Source organism: Plodia interpunctella, chromosome 13 (assembly GCF_027563975.2).
Source record: "Plodia interpunctella isolate USDA-ARS_2022_Savannah chromosome 13, ilPloInte3.2, whole genome shotgun sequence".
Classification (NCBI taxonomy): Eukaryota; Metazoa; Arthropoda; class Insecta; order Lepidoptera; family Pyralidae; genus Plodia; species Plodia interpunctella.
This window is the reverse complement of record NC_071306.1, coordinates 6,196,449-6,221,414: the sequence shown is the minus strand read 5'-3', so window position 1 is coordinate 6,221,414 and position 24,966 is coordinate 6,196,449. Positions and strand designations below refer to the sequence as shown.

The 24,966-nt window shown below is 36.0% G+C and overlaps 1 protein-coding gene across 2 annotated transcripts in view; it reads left to right on the top strand.

Annotated features, from left to right (window-relative positions):
* Positions 1-24,659, top strand: part of LOC128675032 (G protein-coupled receptor kinase 1) — a 28,109-nt gene extending 3,450 nt beyond the window's left edge. The window contains exons 3-16 of one of the 2 annotated variants that reach the window (XM_053754104.2): positions 3,526-3,599; positions 4,275-4,376; positions 6,289-6,363; positions 6,442-6,503; positions 6,611-6,719; positions 7,535-7,669; positions 16,708-16,873; positions 17,951-18,092; positions 18,759-18,933; positions 19,208-19,326; positions 19,501-19,663; positions 20,058-20,226; positions 21,075-21,316; positions 21,707-24,659. In XM_053754104.2, the coding sequence (XP_053610079.1) occupies positions 3,526-3,599; positions 4,275-4,376; positions 6,289-6,363; positions 6,442-6,503; positions 6,611-6,719; positions 7,535-7,669; positions 16,708-16,873; positions 17,951-18,092; positions 18,759-18,933; positions 19,208-19,326; positions 19,501-19,663; positions 20,058-20,226; positions 21,075-21,316; positions 21,707-21,871 (1,898 nt within the window). In that variant the 3' untranslated portion in view covers positions 21,872-24,659. The remainder of the gene's footprint in view (positions 1-3,525; positions 3,600-4,274; positions 4,377-6,288; positions 6,364-6,441; positions 6,504-6,610; positions 6,720-7,534; positions 7,670-16,707; positions 16,874-17,950; positions 18,093-18,758; positions 18,934-19,207; positions 19,327-19,500; positions 19,664-20,057; positions 20,227-21,074; positions 21,317-21,706) is intronic. The other variant, XM_053754105.2, reaches the window with a different exon arrangement.
* The last annotated feature ends 307 nt before the right edge of the window (positions 24,660-24,966 follow it).

The following is a 24,966-nucleotide window of genomic DNA, read 5'->3' as shown; positions in this document are numbered from 1 at the left end:
TTTTATTAGTCTGCACACGTTTCTGTTTGAAGCGTTTGTCTTGTTGTATCTTGATTGTTTTTCACCTTTATTTCTAACTGTGAAGCAAAACGACACATGCACTTAAAAGTACGTTGTACGGTTTATTTAATACATTAAAAAGTACATAACTGTGCATTCTACGCTGGCTTTCAGTAGCCACATGAATGAAACGAATCTTTAACCCCCTATTGTGAAAAGGAATTGATGTTTTGTTTTTATTGGGTGAGTAACCAATGAAAAAGCAATCCTTGAGAGCATGCCTGAAATGGTCTTCTTTTATACCTGCCACTTCAGCTACGATTCTAAGTCACATCTGACCGTTATGCTTTTTATTCTGTTCGGTTGTGAAACCTAATTTTTGAAGATTTGGCTGAGATTTTAGGTTACGCTGGCGATGTCAAATCTCTTTGGTAGTGGTATAAATATTTTTAGCTTTTTATCATACAACAATGTACATACACAGAACAAATACAAATTTCTATATTTTGAAAAATTGTCTGAGATATTATCTCGGAAGTTGATCCTCGGTAAACGTTGGTAGAACGGTATATTTCATAGAAAAGAGTGGGTCATTTTATTCCACGAGTTGTTTAGCCAAATAGCTTTTTGCGAACGTGCAAAGAATGTGTTACTCTCACAGACTGATCTAGATAAGTTTAATTCAGGATCACTTTCGGAACAACTTTCTTGTCGGGATTTGTGTCGTAAACAAGATTAAATGTAGGCAGGGCCAGATCTAGTGAGTCGTTTGCGCACGCACGCCTTGGATTATTGCCGTTCATCCCTTTCAGCCCAGGGCTGAAACTACATAACTGGATGTGCGATATTTTAGTTCGATAGAAGAAATGTAGATCTATCGCTATCAGATGCTCAATATTTTTCTATAATACTCTCTTAAATAGGCATAGTCAACAGCAGATCAAGTTACCCTGCATGAACATCTATGGCGCAGTAATAGCGGCGAGATTGCAATTAATTTTGGTAGGTTGATGTGCTGGTGTTGATGTCATGTGATATTTCCTTAAAGATCAACAAAAAGAAAGGAAATGTTTTGACTTCAGTAACAAAGTGCAGTCACAATAGGTAACTAAAATAGTTGGAAAAACTGAAACACCTACCTACGTGTATCAGAAAGTAAGTAATTCGTATCGGTATCCAAAAACTCAGTTATTCCTAGGACTTCATCAACAATTTTATATCGATGGCCAAAAATAGTTTTCTCGGAAGCACCATTGTTAAGTCTCCTATCAGACCATTATTATAATAGTTATTCGGTATGACTGAACCATCCCGACAGCATGACTTTTTATAGATCAACTGAACCGTCACAGAAACAAAGGTTACATTTCTCCAGAATAAATACTATTTTCATAGATCTCATAATACCTAAGTCCGTTCGTAAAAGTTAGTAAAATACCGTGAAGCTATTAATGAGATGGCGAATTTGTGAGAGCCTGATATTGCAGCAAAGTAAACCTCGACGCCCGGGGGAGTTACAAATGCAATTTACCGCGACCCCACTTAGAGTTGCAGTAAATAACTTTATCGACTGCACTGGACATTGTTGCGACTCTTTTATGTAGGTAGGACACGCCCTGCTGTATTTTTAGGTTATTTAAATCAAATTTATCACTAAGATATAAAATTGGTACTAGGTACAAAAAGATATCATAAATACGTATTTCCTTATCCAGTTGTCCTTGATAGGTTTAACGACCTAATAAAAGAATAAATTGATGACAGCACGAAGGATTGGCCCTAGATAACATTCAAATGGACAACTCTCAACGGGCCATACTAAAGTAGGTATTAAAAGTTTATCGCGATTTGTATGGACACAAACACAGAACGAGAAGAACACAACCAGAACCGCAGACAGACAGATATCTGTGAAAACGGTTATAAAGATGGTGCAGATTATTGACGTTTACTGTATTTTGGTATTTCGACGAGAAAAAGTCTATACCTCGGTCGGTGTCACATTTTCAACTTCGTTGGGTGTCAGAATTCAGATCAAGTTAAATTCATTGAAGCATTCTTAATCTGGCCTTATCTAAATCTGGGGCGATAAGCATAATTCATACGTACGGTGCAATATTCTCTAAGTACGTTATTACCGAGTCAGTCGCCTTCTCGAAATTTATGACACAGTGAGAGATGAGTTGTCCACAAATCTATGTTATGAAGTAGTTGGTTCGTGGGAATTTTGGTATATAAGTGCTAAATTTTGTCAAAATCTCTTCTTCTGTTTGTGATTGATCTAGTAAAAAAAAATTGTGCTATATAACGTATACTTTACATATATTCCTTTTTTGTTTAATGTATTTTAAAGTTGTTATTACATAACGCTTATTAATCTATAATTATGTTATTAGAGCAATAATGTGACATTCGCATGGTATCTCGAGATGTACGTCATAACAGGCAATGCGTGGTGTTTGTGTTTACATACAGTACGGAAACGTATCGAAAGACGATCGTCCATTCGAGGGAATTATCGTACCAACTAGATACATGACGTGCTAGTTGGTATAATTAGATAATATTTATTTGTACATAATATAAAATTATTATTTTATTGAGGTTTACTACCACGCTGGCATAACGAACATTTATACTAGATTCTAGTGACTAGAATAATGTAATGATGTATATGGCTTTTCATATGGAAAAATTGTTTTTCATTTTGTTTGGTTTCTATAATATGATTTACCCATATGCATATTGACATTGATACTTTGACTAATCTCAACTTAGCACTACGGAAAATTACCCTTGATCAATTAGTATTCTATTTCATATCAGCTTCAAATCAAATAAACATAATATATCTAAGTGACAAATAGTGTGATGTGCAGATTTACACCTCTAATACGAACTCATTATTACTCTTTTTTGCACCTAAGTGTTGAGTTTATAGTTTCGGATCATGTGATACAGTGCTCCTCTGCTTTAAAATTACAGAGTATACCTATTCCTCACTTATGACTGTTTTATAAATCATTCCTATGAATAATCTATATGGTAAGCATGATAATATGAAGATCAGTTCGTCTAAATTGAGGTCTAGGCTTGGCCAGGTCGTTGGTCTATGTCTATCCTTGCATCCTCGCGGCGCGAAATTTGCGTGACGATATACACTCATATACATAACATTAAGCTAACGAATTAATATCTCAAAGAGATTAATATCTCAAATGAATTTTGAACTAGATAATGTTACACACGGCCTATCTATATTAGTCCTTCCTATCTATGAATATCACGTTTACTCAGAATTGCAAACTCTAAATAAAATATGTAGAGATGGTTTGGCACTAAACCTGATTTTGTCACGGATCTGTATGAAGAGCTTTCGAAGTGCAGAAGAAAAGGAAGAGCAGATCCTGGATCCGATTCTGGGACCGCGCCATAATGATAGTTACTGACAGAGCGGCACTTAACCGCAGGGGTTACGGATTATATAGAATGGAAATTTGTAAAAATGAGTTTTATTTGTTTCAGGTTATTTATTATTTAAGGAATTCTGTGAACAGACGTCAGAAGAACCAGTGCCACAATTAAAATTTTATGAAGAGGTAAAGTATCTATCAATAGGTACTTACTTAAATTTACCTAGATATTTTTAAACATTACTGGTTTTAAAATTTTGATTTTTGAGTAAAAGTAAGTTTTGTCAACAATGGTTTTTACTATTTAGCTACTTTGTAATTAGAAACTAATCTCGTAAAGACTTGGTCTTAGACAGAGAATACGTAACACAGTTAATTTATCAATCTAGCTGACTCACCTTCACTTTTGAGTAGTCACCAAGTGACGTCTAAAAAAATTACAGCTTGATACTTGGTAGCTCACTCGATTCCACTGACTACTGCAATGTCATTGTACTTGGAATTAGCCATCGCCATCGATGGGCAAATCACGTAAGGAACAAATTTTAGGCTTTGCTTTTTCCACTTCGTGCTGACAGAAGAGACGATCGAAAGTATTTACAAATTCTAAGCATTTATAGGTATAACATTTTTCAGGTCAATTTTGAAATGAATATTGTACTAGCTGTCTATCCGCGACTTCGTCAGCGTAGACAAAGCCAATTAAATCTTTTTTCAACATAATTTTTATTCAAATACATTTGGGAATTGATTTTTGAAAAAAACAGCCATGTTTGAACGTGGTTTGAACATGCATATTTCGCCTAAGACTCCTGAAAATAAAATAAATAATAATTACTAAGCCATTTTTCTTGTCACCAGATAAAATTATATGAAAAACAAGAATGTCTAGAAGAAAGACGGAGGATTGCGAGAGACATATATGACAATTTTATTATGAAAGAACTATTAGCACATTCACATGTAAGTAAAACGTAAATTACATTATTACGTAATTCACACGTAAATATCCCAGTTGATAAATTATTGTGTATTTAACCCAAGAACTCATCAAAGATTCGTGCCAATGGTTCCGACAACTAAAGATGTCGAATACCGTGCGAAGTGGAGGAGAAATAGTAGGAAAGCGGGTTATGCTATATGGCGGGAGAAAACCCCGGGAAAACGCTCAGATGAGAGAGAATTAAATTGCTGTCTTAAGTTAGGTATAGGGAATAAGGATAATGGACTAAGATTATCTCTGTCGCTTTTTATAAGTAAATAAATTATTGCGCGCCACTCGAAGTCCTTGTTCGAACACAATTCTAACTTAGAACGGCGAAGGAATTTTCCGAAACGGACTTACTTTGTATGAATCAAGTTTTAAATGACGATTGTTAATGGATTTGGTGATGATGGCACTAGTTACGCAGTCTCATCTAATCTATTACCACTATTACTTCATAATGGATTAGCGAACATGCGCGTTAAATAAGTAAAAGTAAAGTACGCGATTCACTTGTCATGTTTAGCTAATGCCCAGGCTTTGCACGGTTTTATCTGTGACTAGATCTTGTTAATCCGCTGACCTGATCGTGATTCAAATTCTCATTTAGCGCTCAAATTTGTCGTCATCATCTTTCCTTGATATTATTCCAATTATGTCATTTAACTACGGGGTAGTTTACTCTGTTGGTGATTTAAGAAATTCTCGGAGAAGATCAGAGGAGAAGATTCACATTAGCAATTCAGGTTCAGGTTTATGTAGAAACTTGTAGTTGATGAGGCGTTACCTTTTAATTTTATTATGTCATTTATTAGAATTATTTGTTGTCGAAATAAGTAGAAGTCCAATGATAAACCGATTTAGAGTGTAATATTCTATTCTAGACTTTATGACCAGTGTTGTGAGGTGTGACACAAGTGTGATAAGAGTAATACCGCGATATTTCTAACTTTGATAAGTCCATAAATTATGATGTTTACTTATTCACAAAAAAGGGGTGGTAAGAAAATCGGCTACGGTAGCATCGACGAAGGGATTGTATAACTCCAACTTCTTCGAGTTTTTTTAACTTTTCGACTGGATTGTAAAATCAAAGAAATTCCGGTTTCCAAGTTTCGAAACAGTTTTAACGCCCACTAACATAACAATCGTCATTGACTAAGGAAGGATTGGGATTACTAAATCATATATTCAAAATTAAAATATATATAGGATTGACAGATATGCAAATATGCATATCATTCCTTCCCTTTATCAATAAAAAATGCTTGTAAAACTTGTGAGAGGGCTTGTGGCACTCTTTCTCTCTCATTCTAATGTCATAGTAAATGAATATAGGGTCGGAATCAAAATGCATCCGGCGCAGGCGACTGCCTCTGTAATGGGGATCGTTTATGGCTCTTGGCGTGCTGCCCAGTAAACCTTCGATTTCGATAACAATCGCTGATTCTAGCAATGTACCTACTCTGAAAATCGAATCATTTGCGCAGTATATAGCTCGAGCACATAGATGTTTACGCAACAATTATTCGCCGATAGATAAGCATTATTAACTGAACTGGGATTTTTGGACTATGCAGTATTGATTTTTGGAAGGGAAAAGAATAAAACAATAATTTTCTACCTCCCTAAGGATTTATGCGATTATGATCTAGGATATTTTTTGGAAAAAAAAAACATGTTTTTTATTTGTGCCATTATCATCACCAATGATTTTTTGTAAAAGAAACTTGATTGTTCTGAAAGACATGGAATTGCATCAATTGACATTGATGTAAGTATTGTGCAATGAAAGTGCCTCAGTGTACATTTTAACATTAAAACGTAGTTTTCGACTGGCCGGGTCGGCCATTAATTACTAATTAACTGATTTGACACTTCTATTTGCAGGATTATTCAAAGGAATGTGTAGCACATGTACAAAAATATTTAATGAAGCACGAAGTGCCACCTAATCTTTTTGAGGTTTGTATGGTTTGAATTTAAAGCATATTTAACTTACATACTTAAACCATAAAAATACTAAATGTTTATATTTTTTAGCCATACATTGAAGAAATATTCCAACATCTTCGAGGGGAGCCATTTAAAAATTTCTTAGAAAGGTATCAAATTTTACTTTTTATCTTCGAAAAAACCAAAATTGCTCTTTAGCGCTTTTTTAATTAAATGCTATTTAATATTACAATATATTTAACGTCTTTTGTTCCAGTGACAAATACACAAGGTTTTGCCAATGGAAGAACTTAGAATTAAACATTCAGCTCACAATGAACGACTTCAGCGTGCACCGCATCATTGGCCGTGGCGGTTTCGGAGAGGTGAGTTTCAGTTCCCATGATAATTTTATAAGCATGATCTGATCAAGAGTAATTTCTCAACGGTTTACGACACGGATATTAGTTTGTCAACACAGGTCGAATGCAACAAGATTTCCCTGACAGTAAAAGCTTATGACATTTTTTATTATTTTTTACAAAAAAAGTTACATGGACCACGACTTTTGCACTGAGCCTTCACACCAAGATGAAGAAAATATTTCCCAACTTACACACTATTATTTGTTTTGTCTTTTGTCAACCCATATTAATCTTTATGTAGTTTACTTAGAGGCAAAGTTTGTCCAACATGTTTTACCCGCGTTTCATGCATATATCTGCTTTTCCAGATGGAATTTGGTCATTATTAATTCATATTTGTATTTTTCTTTGTTCTTCACATATACAATTCATGGTTGGTATGCGTGAAACAATCATACGGGCAGACGGGTAGGAAGTCATTTATTACTGATAATTTTTATAATACTATGCGCTTTATTTAATCTTCTATTGTATTAACATAAAACCCGAACAATTCTTATCGATGAATGAAATTGCTAATGCAGCCAAGAGTTTACCGTGATGCTACCAATAGCGCTACTAGCAGTTACCATGGATATTTTTTTCTTGAAATACTTGTGTATGTTACAGGAAAGGAATAATTTTGTTGATTTCTTCATTCCGTTTTGATGGCATAGTACTCCTATAGAAATTTCTTCCAATTAGCCCGCGAAAGAAAAATGGAAAATATGCGTGTATTACCACAATACAATGTGGTTTATGAATGAAATAGACTAATTGAAACTTTGTCGTAACAGGTTTACGGCTGTCGGAAGGCGGATACGGGTAAAATGTACGCGATGAAGTGCCTGGACAAGAAGCGAATCAAGATGAAGCAGGGGGAAACTCTGGCGCTCAACGAACGCATCATGCTCTCTCTAGTCAGTACCGGGGTAAGTCGTACTTCCTTGATTTTAGACTAGGACATTCTGAACCCAGGGCTCCGCTGAAGTATTCTTCAGCTTTATTCTCCTGGTGTTGCCTCGGGAACTTTGATTCGGATCCGTGGCTCCCAAATTCAATTAATGCTTTTGAATATACATAGATACTTGGTGTACACTGTGGCACGATAGAAAGATCGCTTGAGATCGTAACGCAATAGAACTCTTAACACCCCAAGTGCAGTGTACACAGAAGCTTCAAAACTCTAATTACACATTTGTGTCTTTGTCTTTAACCATACTAAATATTATAATTCTGAAATTTGGATGTATGTTTTTTGTTACACAATCACACAAATCCTATTAGGCTGATTTCGGTAAAAACCCCAGGTGTCCTGGATTAGAACAAGGCTCATCTTTTCGTTTTTCTTACGGAAGTGGAACCCCGCGGCGCAGTTTGTATTATATAACATTTTGTAATAGCTTTGTAAAGCACCTACCAGCTTAAAAGACTACAGGAAATCGCTACAGAGTGTAACGCGAAGTGCATCAAGTTTAAAGTGAGTGGATTACGTTCACGGGGCTTACTACAGAGTGTTCGAGTAACAACCTCGTAGATTATAATGGCCTGCAATGTAAACTAGTCTAGATGCATTCTTCAAATTGCTTTCTAAAACAAATTGCTGTAGTCTATGTTGAATAATTTTAATTATGATTTTAATCTAGGCTTGTCCCGGAGATTTCTCAAATGAAATGTTTTGTCGTCTTTTTAGGGTAGCTCAAAGAGAAATAAGATAATTTTATAAGTATTCTAATATAATGACACTGAATATGTTTTAAACGCACTTAATGTATATATGCACCATTTCGATTGGAAGATATAATTTAGCATATGATTGGCCTATGCTGAAATCACGTGAATAAAGTCCGGCGCGTACTGTTATTTTACACTGGTATAATTCCTTAGGCACTTATCTGTGTTTATTGTTCTTGATTAATTGACTACGTTGATATTTTCTGATAACAAGTAAATAACTGCGTTTGAATACGAACTGAATAACTGTATGTGTATGTTTGAAATTTTGTAAAGTTGTATTTTATAACGTTAAAGTTGTATATAAAAATTTGCTTCTTAACCAGAGATGTTAGAATATGCCATAAATCAATTCACTCCTCTGTAGTGCTAACAGCGCATAAACCTTCTGAAATTCAACGGGTCCACGTCAGTGCTAGCTTGAGGTCGTAAAGGATGATATGCTTGCCAATGGTCTGATAACTAGGGATGCCGATGACGACCGTGAGAAATGGATACTAAAATGTAGGAAAGCGGACCCTAGGCTCTACGGGTCAACGGCTGAGGAAGAAACAGGGAAAATGCTCAGATGAGAATCATCTGTGTGCTCGGATGCGAGAGCTTTACTGTTGACTTTACGTTGCAAACATAATTGCAATTCAGATTGTAGAATGCATACGATCTGATAACTGTAGTCGGCGTCACTTCACGGCTCGTTTGGAACAAAGGAGATGCTAACTAGAAGATATCGTGTGAAAATATTTATGTCATCTATATCATTACGGTTTTGCAAAGCCTTTGAAAGTAATCGTGGTGGTAACGAAACATTTAGTGCAAAGTTGGCAAATATAGTCCGTCTACTTTTCCGGGTACTTTTTATCCCGAAATTCCTTCGGAAGAAAAGATCCGTGACGCAACTGTGTTGTTATAAAGTATCCTCGATTTAAAATTGTAAAACGAAAGCGGAAGCGAATTGCATTGCATCGGTCCACGACAAATTGAGGGCGATCCAATTCGTTTCAGTCCAATTGGTAGGATATCGTTTATGTCTGCGATACCATATCGCGTATTACTTATACATATATAACCACCGAGGTGTATTGTACTGAATCAAAGTGGATTGCAATCGATAACCAATCTTATTTGATAGTCACTTTTATAATGTCAGCTTGATAGCGTTTCTTGTGCATCCAATTATGATACGAAGTTACTGGGTAGTACGCTTTTGAAATTGGCTACGGTATTCATTACACACATTTAGGACAGATAAATATAAACTGCAGATACCAATGTCTTAATTAGTTTCCTACAAAACATTCAGGTGCGAGTCAAACACCCGTACGGTTTTGTCCTAAGAAACTATATAAAAAAAAAACACCATCGTGTAACCAAATAAGTGAAAAACAAACAACGTACTCGTCACCTTTCAACGAAGTAAAAAAAAATAATCACAACAATTCTTCCGTTCAATTATAATCCTCTTGCGTTGAAAGCGAAATATTACTCAGGAAAGGAGAAAATTCATGAAAAACCGAAAGTTTTGTGCGCTAACATAATTTGGTTTCGGACAATAGGTCAGTTTCAGAAGCAACGTATAATTGCGTATGCAACTGAAAATTACTCGTTCTGATCCCAAATAAATTGGTATACAAGCAAGGGATAGGAAGAAAATAAAACCTTTACTATGTTAAAAACTCACAAAATTGTACTGAATTCGTTTTTGTTTTACTGAAAAATTTATATGACTTTGTAAGAAAAATTACACTCCTATGAAGATTATGAAGTGTTGACGATATCACTGTCGAAATCTAAGAAATAAATCTTATTATATCTAAACGGATTCCTCACAATATAAACACGAAAGCACAAACGGGGCGTGAAGTAGAAAATAAAGTCAAGCTCCGCAAAAGATGTACAAGTATCGAGGGTGAAGTGCCAGTACATGTACAGTCAACCATATATTAAGCTAGCAATAATCACTGCAAATTCAGCTCTATTCTCGATGCATAATGTTCTATCAGGGTAAATTGTGGTACGGTGCGGTCGACTGTACGTTACGAGAAACGGAGTAACTCATCATAAGCATAGATATACGTCATAGTTACGACATAGCCCTTTATACGCCGGGCTTGCGCACTGAAGGAGATTTCCCAACCTATTTTATGCGAGTCACAATTTCGGGACTTGACGATGAACCGTGTCCTTATTGACTCCAGAAATGAGTAATACTGTAATACACATTCACTGCAGACTGCTTGACTCTGATGTTGGGGAAAATTGCGCCCACACTGCTCGAAGCTGCCTTGTACAGTTAACTAGATGTCAAGTTATTCTGTAAAAACCTCTTCAAGGGCGATTTTGTTAGGATTATGTATGTGCTTTTGGCTGATATCATTCTACAATACTAATTTTTAGTACATATTTTTTATTCACACGTTCGTTTCTAATAGAGGACATATAAGTCATAATAATTTCGTACTTTAAATTAATTTTGATGTATTTTAAATGACAATATAATTGGAAGATAATGTTAGTAATAACGTGGTATTACGTCGCCAAGATTTAATTACGTACAGTCTTGGGAATCCATGAAGCGATGTCGTGTGTGAGAAAAGACGTTACGATAAAAAAGTAATGACATAATCTAGACAGCTGCAATCTTTATGTTGTTAGTAATAATAAGATTTTAACTTTGGTACTTGCTATTGATATAACCAGACCTTTTGTCTAAGCCTTTTGTACAGTTTCACCTGTGCTGTGCCCGCCATCTCTCTCTAACCAAAGCTTACAGTTTGAATTTGACCTAGTTTTCTGTGTTGGATTTATCGGTTTTACATCTACAAACTAACAAGCCTTTCTGCTTTTAAAATGTAATATAATAGAGTAAACAACAACAACCAAATAGAACAAAACACTTTCTATCGGTGAAACAATACATCGTGAGGACTTTTTCCCTAGTAGGTTTACCAGTTTCTGTGTGAAGGAGAAACACCAAAACCACAGCATTAACAATGCCAAAAAAGTTGTTGCGTGTGTTACGTTCCACCACAGACATTCCATGTCATAAATCTTGTTTATAGGACATTTTGATGTCAAATAAGCTTAAAAACAAATTTTTGTATGCTTCAAAGTAGGCTGATTTGATTTGTGTTTTGCTTATATCTCGACTCCTTTTTATCGATTTCAGTAAAGGAAATTGTCCTAATCGTAAAAATGCTCTATTTTTATGAATAGCAAGCCGAGATCGTCAGATCGGGCTACGCAACAGCAGATGTTCCAATTGAACTAAGATAAACAAGGTGGTCTATCTCACCTGGGTCAAAGTATTTTTAACGCATCGCCGGTTCACGCAGTGATGATATCATAATCACCGATGGGCTGTATCCTGTATCTTTAGCAACCCTAATAAAATTATACGATAACGCCCCGTTTGATATATTCACATGTGATCATTCATTCTAAATATAATTTAACGGCATTTCTCCGGCGCTATATCATTCATAGAAATAATGTTTGCCATTTGTTTGAAAGAACAAAACTGGAAATTTACTGAGGTGCCGATTACAACAATAAATCACCTGTTTTAGAGGCTTCTTCTTTATTATCGAATGTGTTATTGCTAACACTAACGTCTGATTTTATTCAAGTCGCCAAAAGGCATCTGACATGACTTTCACCACTACCTTTAAGCGTGCAGGTCCTTCACTGGAAAAAGTGGTGGTCTACGAAAAATATACATGATTCAGATTGGTATAAAAACTCATTTGACAGGAGTAGGATTCGATTAGGCGGGCGTCTTAATCACCATTGCTTCAACTTTGTAGTGATTACATGACTCGTATTATAAAGGAAAATTATGAAATCGGTTTAACAATGAGCATGAAATACTAACTGTGATGTACAAAAAAGAAGTTGATATTAACTGTTCCGAACTCTGGAAAATACTGGTATTTTCCGGTACACGTATAAAGTAATTTGCAAGTGAGTAAGTAGCCATGTAGGTCATCAAAGATAAAGTAGGTTCATGTCCTTTATTTAAACTTTGACAGTCCACACTATGTACAATTGGAGATGTAGTATTATACCGATATGACACACCGATATGTGTATAATTTATGTTTAACATGTGCATGACTTCGAATGCTTTGTTTTGCCTGTCACAGCTGTCAAGAAAACAATGCGACGCTGTTAGGTTGTGGACGCGTAACTGGCACGAAGTTACGCAAAACGAACCACAGAGATAATTCAAAAAATTATATTCACAGGCTGAAAATACCTAGGTACTTGAGTATGTATTTTATTATTATTATTATTGGCAAAATTCTCCTTATGAATGAAATAAGTCCAACTGATTTTAAAAAAAGTACTTTCCCAAAAACTTACATCTTCATGAAATAGTCTTCGTAGTTTAAATAGAGTTCATCTTGTTACTCACGTGTATTGTCGTCTGATTTAGCTCAATAATAAACCAGGAATTGGGTCACATTTAATTTGCAAAATTTGGTTATAGACCGTTACAATTACTATTGAGATTAAAAAAAAGAAAAAATATTAAAATAACAAAGAAATTGTTTTACAAACGGCCAGTAGTCGAAGTCCGTATGTGTTGATTGTTGCTATAAAAACATAACTAAACTCAAACATATTTATGACATTAACATATATATAACAGTTTCATGTCACAAGACGTATATTTTGTTATACTTTATTGTTCATGGTCCAAAAGTCTTCCCATAAACTTTAACAAGGCCATCGGTATCCGAAGTTTATAAAACGGGAAACTGTAGTTCTAGCGCTACATTTATACATCACATTGTGAAGTTTTAGCATGAATTTCTTTCGCCGTGGCCTTGTTTTCAACTTTATGCTGTGTGGTACCTAATAAACGTTTTTATTTTATGTTTACGGGTAAGCAAACTCGGGTTTATGGCCGGGCGCTGATATAGATGACAAATTTTATCGATATTGGATTATGGGTGTCCGTCGCAAGTTTAAGTATACCAACAAAGAGAGACAGAGATGTGTTGATCGGTAAACGCGCTTTCTTTGTTTTTCTTTGCGTTTTCTTATGAAAATGTAATTTAATTTAGCTGCAAGGGATTGAAGTCCAATCTAATCACGACAGTTCTACAAAATATTTGACGGAAAAGCCCATCAAATCCCAATTGTTTATTTTGCAAAGCTTTAGTAGATGACACGTACCAACTTTTTGTCATTTACACAATTGAGAAAATCAATGAATCTTTCCTAACGATGTCGTACGATTTCTACTAGTCTATGTCGACGTATATACTAAGTAGGTAAGGTATATGGCTGATGCCTGCCATAAAACGATGTAATACAATAACTAAAATTTATTCTCGTATCGAATGCAATGTACGGTACCTATCTAGATTTCTAGGTCATTGAATCGTTTGATTTATTTATTGGCTAGTTTTTCCTGCAACTTGTGCGACCTGCGAGAGATGACAATATTAAATTCGAAATTTACTTTCGGATACAATCCGTGGGATTTGTCCATATAAATTATTTTTATTTATTTCATATCGGTAGCTACTTATCTCGTACAATATACAGATGTATATTCTCTCAAACACTATGTCTAATACGACTGTTTTCCAGAGATTTACGCATGCAGTGACAGTCCCGGTTTATTGTTCAATTAATATATATGGAAAAACCTGTCTGTCTTTGAACATGATAGCCAAAGTAACATGTAAATTGCCTTTCGTATACCGAAACCCTGAAGTTTTAATGCATTTTACTTCATTTCGTCCAACGACTCAGCTTATCTTTTATGTGCGGTCGTCTGAGAGAGCCGCGTCGTCTCATCGTCTACAATCGTGCAAACAACATTACAAACTTTATTTCAAGGCAATAGTGGTCACATTGCAATGTATCGATTATTTGTCGTCTGTACAAATAACACTATTGGATTATTCGTTATCTCGCCCCGACACGCCTTTAAAGGGCGGTCCGACAAATTATATACTAACTAAACGTATTAATTAATCTCCAATGCACTGGTTTTTTGAGTCCATTTCAAAAGTACTTTCTTACTCCTTTCATCAATAGAGCTCATTCTATTTATTATCGTTATCCTTATCCTTACATATTATAAAACAAAGTCCTCTGCCGCGTCTGTCTGTCTGTCTGTTCGCGATAAACTCAAAAAGTACTGCACGGATTTTCATGCGGTTTTAGTCAATAGATAGTGTGATTCCTGAGGAAGGCTTAGGTTTATGTTTTTACCCGAACGAAGCCGGAACTGGTCGCTAGTATGAAATAATTTTAATTTTCGAACTCGCAACCGGATAATGCGCTATAATGTAGTGACTGTTTTTCTATGATATATCGTAGTATAGCCAAAACCCACAGACCTAGAAAATAATTATACGAAGGAATAAATGTTTTAAAAGCAACTAAAACTGCACCAATCTATATAGGTATAGCTAAACTTTCAAACTTAGCAGTTTTCTTTATGACCTAGATCGCGGAAGCTAAAATTTTGTACGAAAATATTTTCCTTAATAATATTGCTACATGCAAATTCTGAATAGTTTTAATATTTTTACTTCCTAAAGCGATGAATCATGGGGTCGTAATTAAAAAATGGAATCCCATCCCAGTAACGATTAATTAATTGTATACGATTAGTTACGATAGTCACGATTAATTGTGTCATTGCATATAATCGATACTATCCGGTCGAATGTTCCCATCACGCTAACCGAGAACAAAGGGAATGCACCAGTCGTCACGTGCACTTAAATAGTTCCGCTTACCAGTTTATACTCCACTATTCGCTGTTTTACTGTTATTAACACAATTTTGCACACCAAACCCGTTATTAAGCTATATTTATCGGGGAAGTTTAGAAAGTTCAGATTTATATTTTCCATGCATTCGTATGCTAAACTGGAAGTAATAGCAAGAATTGGTGGCGTGACAGGCGTAGTCTAGCTAGTCATAAGTTACCTTGTATGTCTTCAAAAGTTTTATTGTATTTTGTGCGATGTTCTTTTTATTTTCTATTATTCTTACAAGGGCATTGCTTGAATAACACGAGTAGGGTGGAGTTTTGTCGGAAGAAAAAGTTTAGATAAAAGTAGAGAATTTAACCTCATACTTTACAATACACTTTGTAAGAATTTTATAATATTCAACGCTTCTTCGCCGTGAAAAGCAGCTGAATCGCGTCGAGCGAGATCGTAGTTCACGTATTATTTAAAATTTAAATTACGCCCACGTTTATTATCATCGGGTGATTCATCTCTGGCTGGCGATAAATCTCATACATATTAGAAAAGCAATGTTACACGTGGCCCACCGCCAGACTGAAAAACAACAGTTCGTGTTACAATAGATTATGGTAAAACATGTCACCCCTACCCAGCGTGCGATTGAAACTGGAGATTCGTATGCGGAATGGCGTTCGTGAAACGTATCAAATTTCATTTCTGGAAAATAGGTCAAAGCGTCAGTATCATACATAATTTATATAACTTTAGTTTTCACAGAGATCATGCGATTTTGACCTCACTGTTATGTGAATTGAAGTAATGTATTATTTGCATCTTAAAATGAAGCGTTTCATAGTGCTGACGCCAGCATCGCTTAATGTTCTTAAGGAAAATTTTCTCAAGAATGGGGACTGATAGAATTTCATTTATTGCAAAGAGGGCAAGGTCAGACGACTTCGCAAATTTTAAAACTTTGAGCAAAATTTTCACATGCGACCAAATTTTAGATGCGACCAAATTGATGTAGATCTACTATTTTTGTGTACACTTACATGTTCGCTTGCCGTATGCGTATATTTTCAGTCGAAAATCTATGCGGTTTCTTTTTATTGACAGTCTTATACATGGAATTAAGCGGAAGCACGTAAATGCAGTGCATTTTTGTTTACCTTTGCTACAGTTTCGACAATCTTGACCAACACGTTAGGTTTAAAATTAGAAAGTCCTACAAACGTATAGTTATTTCTGGTTACAATAGTTCAGATTGCATTTAAGCGTTAATTTAAAGATGTTTTGTACAATTGTACATAGCAATTTATTAACAACTAGATATTGCCCGGGGCTTCGCTTCCGTGGGAATTTTGAGATAAAATATAGCCTATAGCAATCTTGGATAATGTACCCGTCCAATGGTGAAATTGAACCGGTAGTTTCGGAGATTACCCGCCTCAAACATACAAACTCACAAACGCTTACCTCTTTATATAATAGTATAGATGAATTTTGTTTTCCAGGTGGATTGCCCGTTCATAGTATGCATGACGTACGCGTTCCACACTCCCGACAAGCTCTGCTTTATCCTGGACCTGATGAATGGTGGTGATCTCCACTACCACCTTTCCCAGCACGGCGTCTTCAATGAGGCCGAGATGAAGTTCTACGCCGCGGAAGTTATATTAGGTAGGGCTGTCAAATTGATTGAATAGGAAAGGTATATCGAGGAATGACAAATAAAATGATTTAAGGAAATGGCAGGACCCTATAATCCTGTGCCGACCCTGCATAAGTAAGAAGACGGAAGACCGTCTGGGTCGACCGTCCGACCGTAAGGGTATCATTGTTAAATGCCAGATGGTAATGTCGACAATTTTAAAATACCAAATGCCTCTCGATTATATTTCAGTACAGTAGGTAAGGCTTTGAACAAAAAAATAGTGTCAGAGAAAATCAGACAGTAAGAAATTACGCTTGCATATATTATTAGTTTTTCATATGAAACAATGATGATTAATTAGGAAATGTATCGCTCGATATTAATTTTGTCAATGCCTATCTCGGGTGAAATTGTAATAGCTATCTGTTAATTTTAAAATAAATTTATTCATAATTTAGTCATTGGTGCTAAGACTGATGTAATATGTATGTATTGATTTTAATTTAAAAAAAAAGTGAATTTTTGACAACTAGAAGGTTCTGGCTTTCGCCTGCATCAATTGTTTATTTAATTATGAACGTCATGCTAAATTTCAGTTTTAAATATGTAACTTTCACTTTTAAATATGTAACTTTCCTAACTTTCACGTCTGAAATATTACTATAATTAATTGCTGTAAATCACCATCAGTGAAACGATGCATGCGTTAGTATTTTCTCAATTCAAAATTTAAATTTAATCATTAATATTGAATAAGCTGAAAACTTACCTAAATAGCAAAATGACTTACCTAGTCATTTTGTGTATTTAAACTAACCTTACTGGCTTGCAGTACTAATTTCCAATTGAGATTCTAAAATATTCTAATGTATCTATAACTAGTAGTCAGCGTATCAATGTCAAGTTCTATAAATTTTCGGTAAGCTTAAAATCTCTGGTCTATCGCCTCTAGTTTTTTATCATCTTAACTTACAATGTAACTCTGTACTTGTTCATTTTATTATACGGGTATTTGTCTTTTTCGATAATGTGGAAACTCGTATTAAATTCCCTGCTCACGACCTCGAACTCTCATAATTTTGACACATGACATTGTATTTCAGGATTGGAGCATATGCATAAGCGTCACATAGTGTACAGAGATCTGAAGCCGGCGAACATACTGCTAGACGAACACGGTCACGTGCGAATATCCGACCTCGGGCTCGCCTGCGACTTCTCCAAGAAGAAACCTCATGCGAGCGTGTGAGTACTTACATCAATATTATACTTGAACCGATTCTATGTTCTACATCTGTGTGCGTAGTGTGGCTTTGCTATTTACATCTCACTATCGAGTCGATTCGCTGTGAGACGCAGCTAACCAATCACAGTGCGCCATTGTGACGCAACGACAACCATATCGAAATGCGATTGGCTCGCTGCGTCCCACTTCGAATCGACTCGATAGCGAGAAGGGAAATGCGATCTTTTGCTTCGCACTTAGAGTTTTCAAGCGTCCTCTATAGACGTAATGACAAAACTTATTAGCAGCCACTCGATAGTTGACTTCTCGCTTAACGCAAGCGCTTCAGTCAGGTGAACCGTGTGATATAGCAAGCACCCCAAAACTAACGTATAATTCTTAACATATAATAGCCAGCAGTCATCTCCGTTTAAGAGTGCTCCCTGTTTACTAGCGACACTATCACATTTTTGCCAATTTCTTTACAATAGCGATAACTAAAATAAAAAAATACAACAGGAGATTATACATAATTAAATAAAGTGAGCCAAAGAGAATTTTTGCCGACACTAGAGTTCTTCTTTCATGTTATATGCCAGCTCCTTGCCAGCTCTCTTTGAACTGCATCAATCTAACGTTACCAGGAGCTAAGACTTGAATCGTAAACCTTTCATGTACGTTTACAGAGGCACCCACGGCTACATGGCGCCAGAAGTTCTCTCCAAAGGGACGGGCTACGACTCATCGGCCGACTGGTTCAGTTTCGGCTGCATGCTGTACAAACTGCTCAAGGGTCACTCGCCCTTCCGCCAGCACAAAACCAAGGACAAGCACGAAATCGACCGCATGACACTCACCATGGTAAATATTGGTTCCTTCATATATATATATATATATATATATATATATATATATATATATATATATATATATATATATATATATATATATATCTGCTTTTGCGTAATTACCAAGCAAGCAACTTTTCGTTAAAATTCAACAGACGAAATTACAGCGTTTTATTTATTATGCTTATTATTTTTGGCAATATTGAAACTATAAATCCTCCAGTGCATTTAGAAGCCAACATTCGAGCGTGCGACGCGGAACAAAGATGGAATAATGTCTGCAATAGAATTACAATGTATTCCAGAACGTGGAGCTGCCCGAGTCGTTCAGCCCCAGCCTGAAGAGTCTGCTCGAGGGGCTGCTGCAGCGAGACATCAACAAACGCCTCGGCTGCAAAGGCAGAGGGTGAGAGTCATCCCTTACATATATTGATATGATAATTTATTATATTATGTATATAATAAATTATCATATTATATTATGTTACCTTGTATCATTTGATTCAAGATATTTTTGTAGTGTGTGTTTTTCACTGAATCCTTCCTTTCGATTTTTTATTGATATTATATCGTTTTCCAGTGCGAACGAAGTGAAAGAGCACGTTTTCTTCGCTGGCATCGACTGGCAACAAGTGTACCACCAGAAGTACACGCCGCCGCTGATCCCTCCCCGCGGGGAGGTCAACGCTGCTGATGCCTTCGACATCGGCAGCTTCGACGAGGAGGACACTAAGGGCATCAAGGTCAGTATACCAGCCAAAGACCAAGTAACCAAGTAACTATAGACGGACGAGTTTAACCGAATGACATTGAAGATTTCTACATAACTTCCTGGGCCAATCCGGCTAACTCATGAGGGCAAAAGATGACAGCGTTCTGTCTCGTTTCTTCTAATGTATTTCTAAACTCTATATCTCTTTTTAGTATGAGCGAAATGCAAGACATGACGGGGTATTTAGCTTTCCCTGTCTATGTCTGCTTGGGAACGCTTCAAAACGTGATTGGTCTATCGACTATCGACTATAAATTAATTCGAGTGCAGGTTTCCTCTTCTTCATCGGAAGCAATGCTGTTTCTGCTATCCATTCCTACTATCAGAAAAATAATTTTAAAATGTCCATCTTTTGTCATTTACAGTTGACAGAAGCGGATCAGATGCAGTACAAGGACTTCCCGCTTGTAATATCCGAGCGCTGGCAATCGGAGGTGGCCGAGACTGTGTTCGAGACCATCAACCAGGAGGCCGACAAAGTGGAGCAGAAGAAGAAGGCGAAGCAGAAACAGAAGTTTGATGCTGATGAGAAAGGTGATTCTGAGTATTTATTTAATTTTATTTTGTTTGGGACACAATCAATTAAGCTTCTAAAACTATGTTTCCATTTGTGCGGAGCTATTTACAATTAGTTATTTATTTGTTGTGTTTATAAAGCTGTTTGAAGACGGGTTAAGGCCACGCCTTAGAAGCCAAAGGTCTCAGGTTCGAATTCTAATCTCATGACAATAATGTCCAGTTTATATCTACATTGTTTCTATCTGTTTAACACTTGATTGATTTTTTCAACTGGTGTGACTGATTTGTATGTTTGAATGACAAATGGCATCTGTTCATATGGTTTTTAGCATATAAAGAGTTCAGCGCTTTGCTACTTTGAAAAGTTTAAGCTCGAAGTGCATGTTGAACAGGTCCCATGGAAGCCCCCATGGTTCATAGTGTTCATGGGGCAAGTATTATTAGTATTATTATATATTATTATACAATTTTATTTCTCCCAATTACGTTGTGTAACACTTGTATATATGTGGTACTAGCTTGCTCTTGCGGCTTCGCCGCGTGATTTTTTCTACGGAAGCGTAACAGACATGATAACAAAACACCCGCATTAAAGTCATTTGAAGATTGATTTTCATTTGATCTCGGAGATCTTTCACTATATGTATACCAAATATCATCAAAATAAGTTCAGCGGTTTAGCTGTGAAAGCGAAACACGCACACAGACTTTCGCTTTTATAAATCTAGCTGCGCCCCGGGGCTCCGCTCCCGTGAAAATGTGTTATTTCAGGTTATATCCTACCCGTGTACCAAATTCCACAACAATCCAAAAGACATCGCGTGAAAGAGTAACAAAGATACACACGTATCCAATGCCCTCAGAGTCGGACTGCATCCTGCACGGCTACATCAAGAAGCTGGGCGGGCCGTTCGCGAGCGCGTGGCAGACGCGGTACGCGCGGCTGTACCCCAACCGCCTGGAGCTGCACCTGGAGCACAGCGCCAAGCCCGAGATGATCCTGCTGGACAGCGTGGACGACGTGTCCGACCTCGTGCCCGTCAAGGGCGAGCAGTGCGTCGTGCTGCGCACGCGCGCCGACGCCAAGATCGTGCTCACCAACACTGTCAGTTCTCATTCACTATTTATTATAAGTGCATGTGTATCGTTGACCGGGTATATTTTTTACACTTTGATTGTACAGTTTAGTTTCTGTCTCATTAATTACGAATGCTTTTTGAATGCTCCAAAAATTACAGGACATAACATTGTATGAACAAGCTTCATATAAAATTTTATTATTTCTCGTTTATCCTTAAAAAATATGTCTGATTTGACTAGTTTTAATGTGTAAAATCCTGACGCTTCATCTACCTGTCAAAAGGTAGTGACGAAAAAGAGAACATTTTCGAGATTAGCCTATATTATATAAATAATACAAAAAGCAAATAATAGATTCAAATCTGAAGATTAAATAGTTATAATTTTGTAAATAGTTTTTTCTCTACTTTATCAGGACGAAATCGGCCTCCGCGAATGGGCGATATCTTTGCGTTCCGCGCACAAATGCTCACAAGAGCTTCTGGCGTCCATGGCCAAGAAGGCGGGCAAGATCTACGGCACGGACGGCGCCAAGGAGGGCGGCGGTGCTCAGGCCGCGCCCGCGCCCAACGGCAACTAGCACGAGCTCCCCGCGCCCAACAAGGGCGCGAAGATGTTCCGCCGCTCCAAGAGCGCCGCGCAACTCATCAAGTGAACCCTCCCCCCCCCGGTGCCCGAAAGGCGAAAGGCAAATAAAGCGGACACAAAAATGTAACGAGAATTGTTTCCATCGATATCGGAGTCGTTCGGTAGTGCTATGTTTTTTTTTTTCTAAAGAAATGTGCGTCCGATTCGAAGTGCTTCAGTTCTCGCGTAGACACTTCTTAATACTTTATTCAGTGAGTGTGGCATTCGTTCTATATGTGAACTGAGTCGCGAGTGACGTGTATAGTGTAGCTCATGGTACAACAAGACCGGGTACATCCTTTCCACTAATATTGAAATAAAACATCACTAATATAGCTTAATGTAGCTGTTTAATGATATGAAGTATATCAAAAATCTATTAAGTGGTTGATGTATTTACCTGACTATTAAAATATCTTGTTGTGGCATGGTATAGTCAGAGAGTGTCCTAGGACCGATCGCGTTTTGTCGTGCGCATACAGCGATAGGACCGATCTATGTATATTAGTGATTCTCGATTGTGGACATGGTTTTATAATTGTTTGCACCGATTGAATTTTGTAATTATTAATGTAATCTGAATGTCGTATTTAACTCGTAGGAAGTAATGTAAATTTTATGACTCTATTGAGTAGATAAGCATAGTGACTACTTATATGTGTTTGTGCGATAAACCAATATATAAAATAAAAAAATTTAACCTGTGTCGAAATTGGTAAAAAACATTAGACTATTTTGACGAGAATTGAATTGTTCGTTGTGCGTATTATAGAAGCTTCGACTTAATCGATTTATATTGTCATTAGAATTTCTAGCACCTGGGTTACACCGCAGAATATTGCACACATGTTATATATACATTAGTTTTTGTTTTATGTTGTCTCTGGTGGCTCTCTTGTGCAATCGCATATATTAATAATGAAATAGTTCCTTTTTATAAAGTTATGGAACAAATTATAACATTATTTATTTATTAAATGGTACTTAATGATAAGTTTCACTTTTTGTGTTCGAAACCAACTATACGCAATAACTCCGATTGTTATTTATAAAAAAAAAATAGAAACCAATATGAGTAGAATCTAATGAATATCTCTTTTCATATAATATTTAGAGGCAATACTTTTCTAACAACATTTAGGTGTGGTAAATAAATATAACAATAGATGTAAAGGCAATATTTAGAGAAATTTTAAAGCATGTTTCATGTCAGAAAAATCATGTCGAATTTTTTATTTGAATATTTATTCCATAGACAGTTTATTGTGGCCTGGCCCGAATGACATTTTGTATGTTGTGTATGTTTTATATGTAAAGCAATGCAACTTTATTTGAAGGTATGTATGTATTGTTTTATGTCTGATGCAGATTTAGATCTGTCATTTCTGTATAAAATGTTCCATTTGTTGCCATATTATAACTTTACAGTTTTTATATAATATCAATTGACTATTTGTATTGATAATATTACTCAACTGGGCGTAAGCGTTCCACGTTGCAAGTCGGGATAGGAAAGAACTAAGCAATAATAACTCATGATTGGAATTATAGTGACAGCTTATGCTGTAGCAAGCAATGTGAGAATATTTCTGTAATATACTTTAATATTTAGATATCTTGAGACCTTTCTCGTAGTATAGTGCGGCGCAGTAGCTCTTAGATAAATGTATATAATATGGGAATTGGGTGATCACCATAAGTATGTGTAATAATGCCTAGATTAGTGAATGTAAAGGCAAATAGCTTCTATGACCGAAGTGAGGTATTAAATTTAAGTTAAATAAATTATGTTATAATATTATAAATATTTATTTACAGATTTCTAGGTGTTATGGTACAAAATTATTATATTCCTGGATTTATTGGTATTCAATCTTGTTTCTTTAACCGGTGTTTAGGAGCTTGTCAACAGAACATATTGACCTTCTATCTTTGTCATACATTATTTAGGCTGAACAACAATTATATAATATATTTACAGATGGCACAGATAGAAACAAAGGTCAATATCCACTGGGGATTCGTAACTAGCACGTGGTTATACTATTAGATGCTAGTCAATTGAATTATACTGCAATGGAGTCATTGATTTAAAGGAATAAAAATTTAATGTAATCGTTTGAGCAGTATTATAGGTTAGTTATTTGTTTCTTGATAAAATCGTTCTGTCTATTGTGATATAATCTTGTAAAGATTTTCTAGACGCGTTCGAACCGTTAGTGCGTTTCTCTATTCGAGGGAACAAAAATTTGCTTGTGTACTTAATATTGATTTGCCTACTGATATTCCAAGTTTCTACTAATTATGTTCATTATAGATACATTAGACAAAAAATATTTTCAATAATATATCTGTAATACATTTAGGTAGGAGACTGCATACTCTGTGAACAGAATTACTGGATTCGCATTTTGAAATGTTTTGTACGCGAACTTGACGGCCAAAGTAACAAAAATGTTCAACATTCCGGTATGCCAAATTAGCTTACTATAGAAAATAATTATAATGCATTTAAGAGGTTTTTATTTATTTACTTTATATCAATTCACACAAATATAATAAGCACAGTAATGTATTCAGGGTTTATTTTATATTAAGATGGCTTAATAATAGGCTAAATTATAGGATCTATGGGCACCAGGCTAGATCTGCATCAGACAATGTTATGTTACGTACCTCTGTTAGTGAATATTTTTATTGTGAACCTACATTATGTGTAGTAAATTGTTTATTTAATCATTTCATTGTTTTTTATTTGGGTTTGCTAAATACGCAGATGATTAGAGGACCGATAGATCTTTCATTACACCAAAATAAGCATTATGCATTATATTAATATGTAAACTTTTGTGGATGTCGGTAACCAAACGAGACTGGCTGGCTAGACCTTGATTTAGCCGCACTTCGGGACATAACATGTACATATCATTGCACGTGTCTATACATACTATAATATTCGATCAATGGGTGGATAAAGAGAAATAAAATTACCCGTAGATCCACTACTCCCTTGGATCATAGTTCATCTGGGGATCAAAGTGGACTGAG